Raw genomic sequence first — 15,650 nt, forward strand, 5'->3', positions numbered from 1 at the left:
GGAGCAGCGTCAAGAACCTAATCCCGTCCGAATCCTGCTTTGTGTTTTATGGACATTTGCTGCGCGGGAGAAAAATCTCCTGGAATATTCCAGATGTTTTGACGGCAGCGCGTAATCTTTTAATCTTGTGTTCCACGTTCCAGTTCCACGTGACCTCGAATGCTGTCTTTTTTTGAACTTGCTGGATTATGCACGTCACTTTTACGTTTCGCCCGTTGCATGAGTAAATTGACGTGTGAAAAGGCCACCAGAAAGGCCGTCGCAGTGTCCAATTACAGTGTTTATTTAGGAGACGTTATCATGGACCTAACGCAGACCGTGATTAGTTACAGCGATCGAAAGTCAATGAAAAGATAATTATGGGGGGATGAAGAGCCCACAATTATGGATCAGTCTGAGACTCCTGGGTCTGTCTGGTCTGAGGCCTCTATCACTGAGCTCCATTGTGCAGTTATTATTTTTTTCAGCAGTAGGTACATTTCAGCTATGGCTTTTTTGAGGTATGATGATTATCCGCCTCTGTCCTGCGAAGTTCAACACGAGATTCTTTTGCAGGACACTCGAGGAGCAATGACGCAAGGCGGGAATGTTTAACCGGAGACAGACTGTCACGGCCGGCCCTCGCAGCTCATCGCTCTCGCTCTCGTGATACCGAGACACGGGGGGTCGGTCGTCATAGGAGTGATGTGTTGCTGCTGAGGAGGAAGACCTTAATACCTGATGTCTGGCAAGATGCTGCGAATGGGATGACGGTGGTATCCCAGGTCTGGATTCTCCTTATGCGCGCAGCACGTGAGGATCTGCCCGGTCAGAAAGAGGAACGGTCACATGTACGTGGCTAAGCCTGTTTTCCGTGAATTAACGAGGTTTCGGGTTTTAACGGAAGCCAAACGCGCGCGTTTGTCCTCACGGGTCAAACGCGGTTTGCTCTGGGCCTCGGCAGCCCCGGATCACGGGTACGTCAGAGTCTCCTCCCTGCAGCCCCGCCCCCAAATCGCCCTGCTCGTCAGGCGGAGGTAATCAGTATGGGATTTTGTCAATCTCATTCACCGTTTACGATTCGGTTCGGGATTAGAATTTAACATCGATCCTGCTTTATCCATATGCTCTTTAAACGTTCTGGCGGGGTACCCAGCTTCTCAGCAGGCTGGAGTCAAGAGCGCCGCGGATGGATCAGAGGTTCTCTTCCGCAGAGCCGGCCCCCCCGCTAAGCCGAGCTGTGATGTTCAAAGCGAGAGTCTGTCTGGTACGAGCGCGCCCTCCCCGCCGCTCGGTTAAGTGACAGAACGGACAGCCCCCCCCCGCGCCACCCGAAAATAACCACAGTAAGGCGAGATGATTAGGCGGAGCATGCCCCAGGCTAAGAATAACCGCTTCCCCGCTTTGCCATAGCAACAGGGAACACTCCTATTTGTGGACTGTCCACTGACAAAGGTAGGTGGCGTGGGGGACGGAAGCCTTCGTGTCCTCGGAAAAAGTCCTAAGGTGAAATTACCGCCGTGTGAGCCCACCTGTCTTGTCGGCAGACGCCCGGCAGCACAGAGGTTAGAACTGCTGTCTTTTAAACTGGAAAAAAGGTCCTTACCCTGAACCGATGCAATGAAAATACCCTTCTGTGTAAACCAGTAAATCGCTGGACAGTTGTCAAGTCTAACATTGTAAATTGCAAAGGTGTCACCTAAATTACAGATGATGATGATGATAATAATGGTAAAAAGTGTCCCGGGGGCTCTGGTGTTTTTGTGATGAGTTGGAAAACTTCGACGGGCCGTTTTTCTGAGAAAGGCTTCGAGGATCAGAACAGCGGAAGTAACTTCTGGACGTCTCAAGGGAAACGGCAGGCCGCTTTTCCACTTCACGTAGTTCGTGGCAATCTTTCCTCCTTCCGGGGTTATTCGCCAAATCAAAGGTTTTTCACGTCCATATTCTGCGCAGCCGCGAAGCCGCTACGATAGTCGACGCCGTAAGTGATCGAGCACTGATTTATTTTTTGCACAGCGTCTCTGCAGATCAGGGTCTTTCGACGCCACCAAGGGAGATCGCTGCCTCCTGCTCTGTGGAATGCGCTACGCAAGGATTTCGGTGACCGTAGGAATGAAAATAGAATCGTTGCCAAGGACCGAATTCCCCCCCCCATGCGCCGAAGTATCTCTGGAATGGATCTGACCTGCTCCGCTCGGTTCCCTTTATTGCAGACGAAAGCTAAATCCCCAGATAGACACGAGCTTCGATAAGCAGAGCTGGCCGAAGTGCGGAAGCGCGGAACTGTGACGGCTTGTGTTTCGGGCATCTTCGCGGTGACAGCCATCCCTTCGTTGGCTTCCGGTCCCGTGACGGCAAGTGGAACCGTCTCGTTCGGACCTTTCGGTTTTGTTTCTCTTTTTAAAATGGACTCGGGAACACCTGCTCCGGGGTCCCTCGGGCTGCGACAGATTCGCGTACGCTTGCGATGGTACCGGACCAGGCATTTTCCATGCGGAACCCGTGTTTATCTAGCCCTTATGGCACAGAGGTGTTTAACTAGGTGAATCAGCCCTCGCTGTTTTGTACCAAGAGGGCTTAACACTCGACTTCCAGAGTCATTCCTGGAAGCACTTCATCGCACTTTTTTTGACGCTGCTCCAATATTTATTATTCGCTGAGCTCACGCTTTTTTTTTTTCCGTAGCAATTTACAGCGGTACTTGCAACGATTGATCCGTTTATACAGCTGGGTAATTTTTACTCCAGCAGTTTAGGGTTAGTGTCTTGCCCAAGGGTGCTGCAGCGAGAGTAGGGATTGGAACCTCCTCTAACCCCAATGCCACCTGCTGCCCCCAACCGGAGCGGAGCCACAACCTGTCACTTTACTCATATTTCGGTAACGCTTACTTAAAACTAGAAGTGGCCTCGATTCCAGATGTTTGGGGCTCTCACACCATCAGTTCCGCACTTCAGTAGAATTTATGACAACCTTAGAATGGTCCTCGTTCGAATGAATGGCGTTGCTTTTTCCCCCTCGAAGACCTGGATATTTTTCTTCTGTATTCTTTGTGACTGGAGGCGGATGAAATGTTAACACGTTGCCGGTCTTTCAGACTTTCTCCTTGGAATAAAACACATTTGCTGCGTCGTCGTACCAGTATCGGCAAAATTTAAACTCATGCTGCACTTGCACAGAAACCTCTTAACAATCGTCTGTATTGGTGATTGCCGAATATTTGATTTGTTACGGTGCATTTAGATCGGTATCTAATTACGAGGTTGGACATCGTCTCGTAGGACTTGGACGTTCCGTACATCGTGCTGCTGCATCATCTTCAGAATTCCGGCGATTCTGCGATTCTTCGCCGAGCACATCCTGTCAGGACCGCTCTTGTGCCGTCGGAGGGCTGTTATAACGGTGGAAGACAGTTGCAGTTTGCGTACAGGAGACGGCAGTAATTGGTCGTCACGGGTAATTAAGCTTTTCTACTGGGGTCGTCTTATCTTCTAGCGGAGGGAGGAGGAATTAGATTCCCTCCTGACGCCTTGAATGGTTTCGGGAAGGCCATTTTAGCATGTCCTTCTTGCCGGTGGCGGCTTTTAAACCGCTCCACGAGGGCCAATCGCGTTAGATGGGTCCTTCATTCAAACTTAACGGCTTGGACGAAAGCCAAGTTGCGCATTGTGGATGTTGAAGGAAGCCAAAAAAGACAAAGAAGACGGAGTGTCTCGGCGGCGCCAGATCGGAAGTTGGAGTCGGCCTGGTGACGGATCCCCCGTCTCCGTCCGGGTGGGGAAGCGAACGAGTTCGGTGACTTTATGCCGCAGCACAGAGCTTTGGCCTGAAGATTTCTGCACCGATTGCGTTTGGGTTTGAATGGGCGTCGTTCGTCCGTGCCGCCGTCGTGCCGTCGGGACCTCGCTATGGATATAGAGCGCGCAGAGGCACGGCGAGTTTAAACTTGGAGGTGTGACTCTTCCCTCCTGAGCTGTGACTCATCAGAATTGTTTGGTGCTCTCACACATTTATCTTTTTTAGTTCACCAAGGCAACGTATTTCATACAGTTTTAGGAATACTGTAGTATGGTCACAGGGGTGCGGTGGTGCAGTGGGTTGGACCCGGTCCTGCTCTCCGGTGGGTCTGGGGTTCGAGTCCCGCTTGGGGTGCCTTGCGGCGGACTGGCGTCCCGCCCTGGGTGTGTCCCCTCCCCCTCTGGCCTTACGCCCTGTGTTGCCAGATAGGCTCCGGTTCCCCGCGACCCCGTCTGGGACAAGCAGTTCTGAAGGTGTGTGTGTGTGTGTGTGTGTGTGTGTGTGTGTAGTATGGTCTCACAATTAGGTACCCATTTATACAGCAGGGTAATTTTTATTTTATCGTTTTGCGTAAGATCAGGGCTACCATAGCAGGTCTGGGCCTTTCGATTACAAGGCAACGCTTGTGTTTCACTTTAGACCTCATGACATGCGTACTGTACTTCATTGCGTGTGTATATGAATTTTTCACTCTAAAAGAAATACATTGTAAGGATGATTCCATCCTTTTTTATTTTATTTTATTTTATTTATTTAAGTTTAGCAGGCTTTTTCTTTTTTTTTTTTTGAATTTTGCTCTAATGAAGTGGTCTGTGGTGGGGGCGCGGGGGCGCAGTGGGTTGGACCGGGTCCTGCTCTTCGGTAGGTCTGGGGTTCGAGTCCCACTTGGGGTGCCTTGCGGCAGACTGGCGTCCCGTCCTGTGTGTGTCCCCTCCCCCTCCGGCCTTGCGCTCTGTGTTGCCGGGTTAAGCTCCGGTTCCCCGTGACCCCGTATGGGACAAGCGCTTCCAAAAATGTGTGTGTGTGAAGTGGTCTGTGAAAGTTGGAGTTAAACTAAAACGCCCACGTTTGTGTCCTCGTGTGTGCTTTCACTGTGAATAATATAAAATTTGCTTTACCCTTTACATTACATTTTTATTTATTCGTTTACCAGATGCTTTTCTCCGAAGTGATGTACATCTCATAGAAAAGCACAACAGGTGCATTACATCAGCAGAAAGAGAGATTTGGATGCAAACGTGTGATTCTAAAGCACAGTTAGCTTGTCACATGCCACCATAGGAACCAGTGTACATTAGTACAGGAGTAGCTGCAAAACTGGAAAATTGCCGAAACTGCAGCACGATGGCACAGCGAGTAGCGCTGCCGTCTCACGGCGCCTGGGTGGTGCGAGAGGACACGGGTTCGATCCCCGCTCAGTCTGTGTGGAGTTTGCATGTTCTCTCCGTGGGTTTCTTCCGGGTGCTCTGGTTTCCTCCCACAGTTCAAAGACGTGCTGTTCAGGTTCCCCCATAGTGCGTTAGTGACAGAAAGACAGAGTGTGTTCCACTGATGTATGGATGAGTGACCCAGTGTAAGTAGTGTATCTACCAGTGTAAATCACTGCGGTGAATAAGGTGTGTGGGCTGGTAACACTACAGAGAGTTCATTGGATGCTGCTTTGGAGAAAAGTGTGTGCTCAGTAAATAAAGGTAAGTAATGGTCAGGTTTTAAGTTTTCTTTGGCTTTCGTTGGTCCGGAAGAGCGGAATCTCGGGTGTTCTAAATGCCAGGTATTTTCTCTGCGCAGGATGGCGATTTTGTTTCGGAGCTGCGTGCTGAGTACGCGAGAGCCTTTTATGGCAAGAGTCCTGTAGCGGTTCGGTTCCCAAAAGGGCCGTTTTCGTCCAGACTCCCCCGGCGCAGCCCCGTCGGGGTTACCCCAACTGCGAATTACTCTTTCGTTCTATGAAATTATGCCGAACATCACCTTTTCTTGCGGAACTGGAATGCGTGTCTCATTGTCAGAGGACGGCGGTGTTGTCAGTAAGTTATACTTTTGACTCATTACCAACTGTGCGGAATAACAGGTTCGCATCCCTGCCTCTTAGGCAATGATTTAAATGACAGAAGATAGCATCGCTGATGTTTTTACCTGGAGAATATATACGTGTTTCCCTGCTTATCTTCTCCGAGACTTGACGTCCGCGTACGCCGCTCTCATACGCACTCGTGTGGTTGGTTCTCTGTATGTCGCTCGCCTTGATTATCGTGCTGATCATCTCCTGGCGGAATTTCTTTGCCTTGCTGCCCGCCTCTGCGTTCCTCTGTGTGTGTGTGTGTGTGTGTGTGTGTGTGTGTGTGTGGTACACTTGCTATACGGCATGTTCAAATATAATTTTAATCCTTTATGCCTTGCACATTGCATAGCGTTTCAGAAGCAAAATAAAAAAGTCTGCGCGGCTTCTTCCGTCGGTTACCCTTCAATACTTGTCTTTCAGTTTAAGAAGGTGAGGTCCGATGAATTCGTAAGAAGCTTCATAAAAATTCCAGGAAAAAAAAAGTTAATTCCCCGAGCATCCGGTGTGCTCATGATGTGAAGGGTTCGAAATGTACATTTTGCAAGAACTGCAGGTTAAATGAGCTCGTGCGCTATGGGTGCGACTGGCCATGATGCTCGTTTTTCTAGTCTTGCTTATGCTAAATTTAATTTTTCTTGAGTGCTGCTGCTTTTCGGAATCGTCGCGAGCCTGCCGCCTCTTCCTCGCCGTCTTTTCTCTTGCGTTCGGTTTAGCTTGCTTCGGAAAGTCATCTGCCTGTAGATACCCGCGACGTATGAATAGTGGCGTCGCTGCCGAATTTCTGAAACGGGATAACGCCCCATCGTTAGGGATTACTTGCAAGAGCTCGTAAGGGAAGGGTGTGTCCCGGCAGCTCACGGGTAGATCCAGCAAAGACTTATGTACCCACTTATTTGTGAGCATTCAGATTTTTTTTTTTCTGCTTCTCCTTTGATTTCCAGGCAGACGTAGTGGAGCTTTACCCCACGTGGAGGAGGAGTGGTACTGATCTGGGAGAAAGCGGTCGCTGCCATCGATCTGCCATCAATCTGCCAATCATCTGCCAATGGTTGTTTCTGCTCTTTCTTATTAGTTATACTTGGCGAGCTTGTCCTGTTTTATTGTGGCAGACGCTGGACTGGACTGCGGGAGGTCATAGGTCAGCGGAGAGAGCGCTCTAATTAACTTTGTTCGATTATCACAGGAGGTGGCTGCAGGTTGATGAACGGACCTTCGTGTGGCACTGCCGACTTCGAAAGCTCCCGTGGATACACACACACACGCACACACATTTTCAGAACCGCTCGTCCCATACTGGGTCGCGGGGGAACCGGAGCCTACCCGGCAACACAGGGCGTAAGGCCGGAGGGGGAGGGGACACACCCAGGACGGGACGCCAGTCTATCACAAGGCACCCCGAGTGGGACTCGAACCCCAGACCCACCGGACAGCAGGACCCGGTCCGACCCACTGCGCCACCGCACCCCCCGCTCCCGTGGATATTCTTTCGCTTTTACCACGGTACTCTGAGACATCCGTTTCGTCACGTTGTCGTGTCGTCCGTCGGCGGCGTCGGCTTGGGAAACGTCGTCTCCTCGGTCTAGTTGTTGCAGGAGCCGGCCAGTTTGGCGCCGCGAGCGACGAGCGTAGCAACCGGATTGCGTTAATAGTAACGGCTCGCATGACACAATCCGTACGTCGGCGCACAGCTCGTTGCCGCTATTTTTAGCAGGCGTTATGCTCATTCTGTGTTCGTGCGTGAAGGTGTGAGCGGATCAGCTGACTTATTTCCTGCGAAAGGCGCGCGCTGCTTTCCCCCCCTCCGTTTAAGCCGAGCAGAATAGCGTCTTTGGGGTTACGCGGTGAGCGTATTCAGCCAGGCACGCGTGATTGTTACAGTGTTTTACGCTTTCAGATGTCTTCCTTCTCCGTCCTGCATCTCCTCCTTACGGCCCCTGTTTAACCCAGCGTGGGAAGGCGTGAACGAATAATCCTATCCGTGCTACGAAGGCGGTTCCTTTCCAGAAGCCTTTCGTGAAATCCCGAGTCCTCGGAAGCTTGCGACGCCGTGCGCCTGGCTCCGGTTCGCGTCTCCGCTAATTGTGTTTCGCCCGGCCGCCCGCTGCTCTGAACGTGGTCCAAGAGCCGGGTCGATGTCTTGGTTTAACCAGCAGCTGTGGGCAGCCTCCCCCCCCACCATACCCAACATACACCCTAAGCCTTTCACCTTGTGTGGGCCCATCTGCTGGTTGTGTGTTGGGAGACTCTTACAGGGTCCGGTGTGTCAACATACACACATCCATCTCAAGTGGAAGCACCTGCCTTCAAGGATTATCAAAACTCATTAGCTTGTTATATGTAAGGAAAAGCCTGATCGTGCAGCCAATTACATATTCATGGAGATGCTGCACAATTAGACATTCTTTGACCGGATTGTCTCTCGCTTCGTCGCGCTACGGGTGACACCTCTTGAACTTCAGCGGCAGATAGGGCTGTCGTTCAGGTGGTTTTCAAAAGACGGGCTCCTTTTGATGTCGAACGTTTTTCGGGAACCCTTTCTCCGAGTCGGGAATGTCTCGGGAGGTTCCTTAAAGGCTTTGATGTTTCCGGAGTCGCCCGAGGGAGAAGCCTCTACGGCGTCCCGGAGCACCGAAGGCGTAATTACCTCCTCGCGTTAGAGGCGGTCGCGATCCGAGATTCGTTTCCCTCTCTTTCGCGTCGGAGGTATCGTTCCGGGGCCGAAACCGTCGCCCCGTAGGCCGCTGCGTGGGCGCACGATCGCAGAGCTCGTTGACGTGGTAACCAGATGAGTGTTTGGTTACTGGGGAACTTCCCTGGAGAGTGGGCGTCTGAAAGCAGCGCCGGTAGGTCGGGTTAAGGGCGAAACCATCGGCGGTTCGCACTCATCTCTAGGTCTGCGGGGACGGGCTTCGGCTCCGAGTAAATATTTGTGGTAAATACCTCCTGGGTCGAGTTTACCCGCTTTAGCATCTCAGTGTTTATTAAACAGCAAGCCTTTTAAATAATACGTATTGATGTTCTTACTCATGCTTAAATTTGGAATTATAATTTATCGCAGGGCCGAACTGCCAGCCCTCCCCGAGGATATGAAATGAGTTAAATGTTAATGAAAATTAACCTACGCGCCGTCTTTCAAAGAGGCATATGTCCCATTCTCATTTTTTTTTTTTAAATTTTGAGCAAACCGACAAGACGGCATCCAAACAGCTGTTCTAATGTTGTTCTCCTAGCAGTGGCGCCTTGGGTCATGGTAAGCGGCCCTTGGTTTGAGCTTCCGTGTTCTCTCGATGCGATCTCGCCGCTTCGTTCAGGCGTCTGGTCGGTCATGGTGAACCATGTCACGTGTGCGTTGGGGGGTTTCAAAGGGCGCAGGTTCCAGTTTTTTAACCATATTTGCAGACAGGATATTTTCTTGCTCGATGACTCAAAAAAAAAAAAAAAAACGCATATGTTGGATCGTCTCTGCCGCCCAGTCTCCCTGCCTGCTTGAGACACAGGCGCGGATGGTGGGAACGATAACTGCAAATAAGGCAGTAAGTCTTGCAGACAGCTTGGCTGCGCTTGCTGCCAAATGTGACAGCCCCCCACCCTGCTTTCCTCACTGGCTGCGCAGCCCTTCTGCGCCGGAGATGACATCATAGCGCCCTGGTGACAACAGCCAGTCCGGCTGGGAATGCACAGATGACACCTCCACCCCCTCGGTGATGAATCTTCACCCCGAAGAAGACGCGGATGCGACGAAGTGTAATGTTAATTTTCCAAACATCTTCGCTGTGCCTCTCGGCTCCGTCGCTTCGGCTGATTTTCGGACCGGCCGGAGTACCACGGTACCGCAGCAGCTAGGGGTCTATTTCCGCTCGCGGCACTTCACCCCTGTCGTCCGATTTCACATCCTCCGAGCAGCAGAATTCGCCGATGGGTAAAGAAAAGCGTTCCGCGTGCGTCTGCGTTTCCGTTACGTTATTAAGCTTGGCTCCGGGGTGCGGGCTCTTGAGTCACTTTGGAACCAGTTTATTTCTTTTTATTGCCCGATGCTTGTTTACAAGCGTGGCTGTGTCAGAGATAGTGGAGTCCTGCCCCTGTCTCAAAGTGAGCGTCGGAACGGTAAACACTCGCGATTACAGCGCGGCCACATCATCCCCTTTGCGTGCCCACACACGCAAGCGTGCGCATCCACACGCGATGTCCCGGACTGCCGTGTCCAAGTGGCCCGCATCTAGCTTCCCTCGCGTCTCCGGGCTCCGCGAGAACAACGCCCCCCATGGGGCTGCAGGCTTAGGGCGACACGCATGTGGTCTTGGCCCAGAAAATGGGTCATTACAAATCTGGACCAGCGGGGACAAGGAGAGGTTTACACGGAGTGCCTGCTGTTGAAGTTGGCTGCACTTTCTTAGGATGCTGCCTCTTTATTCGCTAGCGGTGAAATGCTCGGCGGATGCCGTCGCCTTCATTGATGACGAGCTCTCGCAGGTGTGCGTCCGCGTTTGTCGGTTTCTCGTATAACGCCTTGCCTCGAAAACGACAATCCCCTTCGCAACAGGGGCGAGGGAGTCTTTCCTCGAGTCCGTTATTTCAGCGGGGTGCCCGCTGGAACTTGAACCCGGTGCCTTTTAGTCCCGATTTTTTTTCCTTAGGAAGTTTTTGCGTTTATTCTTCCGACCGATGCTTTTCTCCGACGCGGCGTACGGCTCGGAGCGAACAAAGAGCAAAGTGCATTTCGCCGACAGCTTGAGAGCTATGGGTGCAACTGCGCAGTTCGCCAAGTGCGCCGTTTAACAGCATACGTCGCACGAGTGGCTGCGCTTAGAAACGGCAGAGTACAGTTAAAGTTTATGGAGCAGATAGCGGGTCGGGAGGGAAGCGGGACCGTGTTTTCGGACCCTTCTTGAGGCGGATTCGGCAGTTCTGAGGAAGCAAGACAATTCATTCCGCCTCGTTTAAGCCAAAACCAAGAACCTTTGAGCTTTTCGTTTTTGGACTTTTTCCGTGTGGGACCGCCAAGTGGACAGAGGTAGAGGGGCATAGCGGTCTGGGTGGGGTATGGGAAGCAATCGGGTCTTGTGGGTTTCAGGGAGCAGATGCGTCATTTAGGTTCTCTAGGCCATAATCGGAGACCTGGACTTGATACGGAAGGCTATAAGACCTCTTACGGAAAGCTACGGGCAGCCAGAATCGAGAGACGAGGAGGGGAGATGCATGGGAAGACTTCGGTAGGTTGAACACAACTTGTGCAGCAGCATCCTGGATCTGATAATATCGCCGCTTGTCCTCCTTCCACCTTTTGTAGGGTGACGTGTAGCCTACGTGGAAGGAGGAGGGACCCTGCGCGCCGCAGTCCGTGTTCAGTCTAAACCCAAGCGTCCCTCGGGCCTCCGTGGCAACGGCGACGTTTCCCCGCAGCGGGAGCAGCGGCCTCTCCACGGGCGAGGCGATGAGTTGCGTTTGTGAATCGAGGGTTGCGCGCGAGCGTCGTCTGCCTTTTTCCGCCACGGAACGGAGCCGCGCTAGGTCCGCGGAGCCGTGGACTCCTCTGGGATCTCTTCGTCCGAAGCTAGGTGCCGGAATTTCTCTCTATCGAAGAACCCCACGCCTCCGAAAGCGCACCTACGCGTATTCTTACAGGTTCGGTTTCGGTCCCTTCGCCGCAGCCCGACGTGCGAACGCGGCCTGCGGCGGGCCGTTTATCGAAACGCGCCGTTTAATGAGAAAGCGGCATCTTGTGTTGCAACCCGCGTGGTTCCCCATGTCCGAGAAGCGACCGAGAGGTGTTTTCTCAGCTATTTTCTCGAGACCCGTTTCGGCGAGCGCTGAGCTCCGCTCACTCGAGAAAAAAGAAGCTGATCGCAAGGTTTTCGCGTCGCCCAAACGTCCCCAAAAAGGAAGAAAGAGAAACCACAGACCCCCCCCCCCCCCGCAGAAGGCCGAAATGACTAACCGTTTTTGGCCATCACCGCAAGAGCTGCTTTAGCTGTGTGGTTTTGACTGCCACCTTAGTCTTTCTCCCTTTCTAAACAGCACCGGTATTAGTGGCACAGTTTGCCGCGACAGGTCTCTCCGGCAGAGCTCCCTCCCACCTGTTTGAAACAAACACGCCCGAGGACATCCGATTTTTCACAACAAACTGTTCGTTTTCCTAAGGTCGTGCCAAAATGTTTGTCTTCTCTCAGCTTTCGGGCTGGATTTGTGGCAAGCGGTTGGGGTTCGGGAACTGGCCGCCGAAGCTGTGGCGCTGCCGCCGCAGCGGCCCTCAGCCCGAAGGAGGGCCGTCCCCGCTCCAGCCTTTAGCCATCACGCTTTGTGAAATCTGACCGCCTCTGTAGATCGTTGGCCATGCTGTCCGACTCCCCTTCGCCGCCGGTCCCGGGAGTCCTCAGCTCGTACCTTGGCGAGGGCCGGAGAGGTACGGCGTGGTTTTCGCACCTCTTTGTTTGTTCGCTTGCGTACGCCCTTCTCGATCTCCTTGAGAGGCTGCGGCAGGCCTCGTCACCTCGGGGCCGCGCGGGACGTGCGCACGATGCTGGATGCGCACGCGCTTCCTTCTGCTGTTACTTACAAAAGGCGTGCTGACAAAGCCCCCGGTCGCAGGAAAGAGGAACGGCCGCCGTCTCCACGTGTTGCTCAAGCGGAGGCGGTGACGTGGAGCGATTGGGTCCCATTGAGTTAAATTATTGTTGCCCAGCCGTCCGTCACAGAGACGCTGAAGGAAGAACCTCGCCGGGCCAATAAGGTCTTGCAAAACGCACCCTGCGTGTCTGTGTTTGTGCGTCTGGAGCCGCTCCTTATTTCTAGGCTACGGTGTTTACCGCACTTGTGCTCTCGCTGTCTGTGTTGATGTATCACGAGTGCCGACCAGCGCAGAGGGCGGCACCCCCGCAGCCCGGCTCTTCCTGTTGCGTGCGTCTGGCCGAGATGCCCTCTGTGACCCCGTTTGCCGCAGGCGTCTCCGTGCAGGAAGAGCGGGGGATAAAACTGAAAAAGCTGGGCCGCAACTTCGCGCTTGCCGGAAAAATCCAGAACGCTCGAAAGATGTCCGCTTAGAAAATGTCGGAGATCGCGGTGTAATTCTTTTCTCCGAGTTTTTTGACGTCGGCAAAGTTGCGTGAAGTAAATTCTGGGTTCCTTGGCGCTCCTCCTAGCTGGCTCATGTACTTTGCAGGGTTTCTGCCCATCTCTGCACTTACCTGCCATACCCTTAATTGGGGTAATTTAGGGTTCTTCGTCAGCGTCGAGGTTTCTGGCAGTATTGCGGTCAATCCGGCTGCCCTCCCTGGGGGGCGCGCCAGGACCTGGGTTTGAAAACCCCGTCTTCGGCAAGCAGGAGTTTAGAAAGCGTAGAAAAGCAGTGGGCTTCCTTCACCTGGCAGGCACAGGCTCGCTCTACTGCATGTGCTGGGCCGGAGGAAACAACAGTTTGGGTTGCTATGGCAACTGAAGGTAAGCTGGGGATGAGGAGTCGGTCAGGTCGTGGGCAGGAAGGCCTCTGGGGTGCGCGGCGTTATCGTTGCATCTCGGGTCCGGAACGTGTGGCCGCAAGGCGTGACATCACGCAAACCCTCCTCCTAAACGGGTGGATTAGGAAAGTCTGTCCTACGGTTGACGCAGAGCCTAGTAACCTTTTCCACGCACAAAACGGGTTGATCTTCAGTAAACCGCGGTGGAATCCACCATGGGGAGTGCTTGCAGTAAACATTGCTGGCCTGGTCGGCTCATTGATTTTGCGACAACGAACAAGGTTAACGCCGGGGGTGAGGTCGGCGCATGCCAGGCATGTGCCAGCTTGATCTTGCACGGGGGGGGGGGAAGGGCCTGAGCGAGTTATTTTCTTTTTGTCATCGTCCATTTTGAACTGCCGTTGGCTAAGGCCAAGTTAAACGTGTCATGACGTCAGACGTGGACCCGGTTTCATTTAATCTTTTCATTTCGAATCGCTTCGTAGCCGGTGATGCGTTGTCGGCTCCTTGCGTTTATTCATCTCTGCAGTCGTCCTGTCGGTTTTCAAAGCCCTCGTCGAGCGCGTGTTTTGAATCTGTGCCGCGGTGACCTGGTGCTGGAGCAGATGTTTGTTCTTTAGAAGGTTTCCGAGCTGTTCTCGTTATACTTATCGGTATTCTTACCATCCGCATACGATGACTTTGCGTACAATCGCACCTTTTACGTTGTCGAGCGTTCCTTGATGGCGGCGGCGGGTGCAGCGCCTGTCCTGAGCCACGTGAAAACGCCCATCCCGGAATCATGCCTCACCCAGCCTGCATCTCTCCCCTTCAGACTCCCAGCGGTCCCACCTCTCCTCCTTCACCATGAAGCTGATGGACAAGTTCCACTCCCCCAAGATCAAGCGGACGCCGTCGAAGAAGGGGAAGCAGCTGCAGCCAGAGCCGGCGGTCAAGGATACCGAAAAACCTGTTAATAAGGTGGGTGCATCGTGGGAATGGGAGTCCTCCGACCTCTCCAGGCGGGTTTCCCGTGAGGCTCGGGCATTCCTGCGGCACGTTTTGTTTTCGTTCGGGGTTTCTGAGCGATTGTTCCCCCTCCTTCCCTGCTTTGTCCTCTCTGCGCCATTGTCCGAAGAAGTCAAAGTTCCCATGGGCCCGGCGCTGGGGTCGCACGGGCTTGGCTGCAGGTGCGGTGAGTCAGCTTCCCTCTCAGGAGGCAGGCCTTCAATTGGAGAGCTGAACCGGGTCTCGATTCCTTGAGCTTCTTGAGCTCTCCCACGGCGCGGGTGTCGGAGGAACGTGCCTAGCGTCCGTTCTGAGAATTTTGATGCGAACCGCTTGAGGGCATCTTGGGTAGCATCGAGATGCTTGCTAGGTCTTCCGTAAAAAGGTTCTTAGATATTTGTCCTTCAGTGCTCTGAGGTGCGCTGGTGACCCTCCACGTCTCCTGTAGAAGGTGAGCCGCCTGGAGGAGCACGAGAAGGAGGTGGTCAGCGCTCTGCGCTACTTCAAGACTATAGTGGACAAGATGGTGGTGGACAAGAAGGTTCTGGAGATGCTCCCAGGCTCTGCCAGCAAGGTGTTGGAGGCCATCCTGCCACTGGTCCAGGTGGAGCCCAGGATACAGCACAGGTGAGCGAGCGCCAGAGTCGTGGGTGGGGCTTGAGAGGAGAAATAAGCCGGATTCCTTTGAGCGTGCTGCCGGCCCGGGTCTGCAGACGGCGTCCGGAGGGATGAGGTTCTCCATATCTTCAAAGTGTTTTATTGCTTGTCCGGAATGTTCCCACTCGACCTACGCTCAAACAAGAGTACGGCAACTGAGGCGAAATGGCTACGGGTCAGCGTTGTGATTTTGTTCCCGCGTCATAAATGGTTGCATTTATTAATCCGTTCAAGCTGTGTATCGGACCCTTTAGTTCTTATAATAGAAGAGCAGCTGGATATCTGTGAAACGGTCGCTCCTTTCTAGATGGACCTCGGCGTTCCGGTTGCAAACCTATGTCATAGCCACTGTGTTACCTTCAGGCTGTCGTTGTTAATATTTAATTGCTTCGTGTCCTTTAGCCCATACGATGTTTAAGGCACCCAGCCAAAGTGCTTCGAGTACAATTTTGTAGTAGCCTCCTCAAAAAAATGATTAATGCGTCTCTTTTATAGCCGTGTCTGGGGTAACGCGTTGACCGGTGATACCTTATTTATCGTTTTTCAGGATGGTTCTGACCTGTGTAGGTGAATCAGGCAGAAAGGTGTCTTGTTAGGAGTTCAGCCACCCCCCCCCACCCAACCCGCACTGGGATGCGGTGGATGGGGGTGTACATGTGAATTGGCCCCTACATGCCCAAACTGGCCTCAGCCTCCGCCCCCCAATTTAGTGACTCTGA

General features: G+C 53.0%; 1 protein-coding gene across 14 annotated transcripts in view; it reads left to right on the forward strand.

Annotated features, from left to right (window-relative positions):
* The window catches only part of rapgef1b (Rap guanine nucleotide exchange factor (GEF) 1b), a 65,310-nt gene that overhangs the window by 22,223 nt on the left and 27,437 nt on the right, over positions 1-15,650 (forward strand). For 5 of the 14 annotated variants that reach the window (XM_029252878.1, XM_029252879.1, XM_029252886.1 and 2 more), the window contains exons 1-3: positions 9,297-9,580; positions 14,102-14,247; positions 14,723-14,901. In XM_029252878.1, the coding sequence (XP_029108711.1) occupies positions 9,541-9,580; positions 14,102-14,247; positions 14,723-14,901 (365 nt within the window). In that variant the 5' untranslated portion in view covers positions 9,297-9,540. The other 9 variants (XM_029252889.1, XM_029252891.1, XM_029252890.1 and 6 more) reach the window with 6 other exon arrangements.

The sequence above is a fragment of the Scleropages formosus genome, chromosome 6 (genome assembly GCF_900964775.1).
Source record: "Scleropages formosus chromosome 6, fSclFor1.1, whole genome shotgun sequence".
Taxonomy (NCBI): domain Eukaryota; kingdom Metazoa; phylum Chordata; class Actinopteri; order Osteoglossiformes; family Osteoglossidae; genus Scleropages; species Scleropages formosus.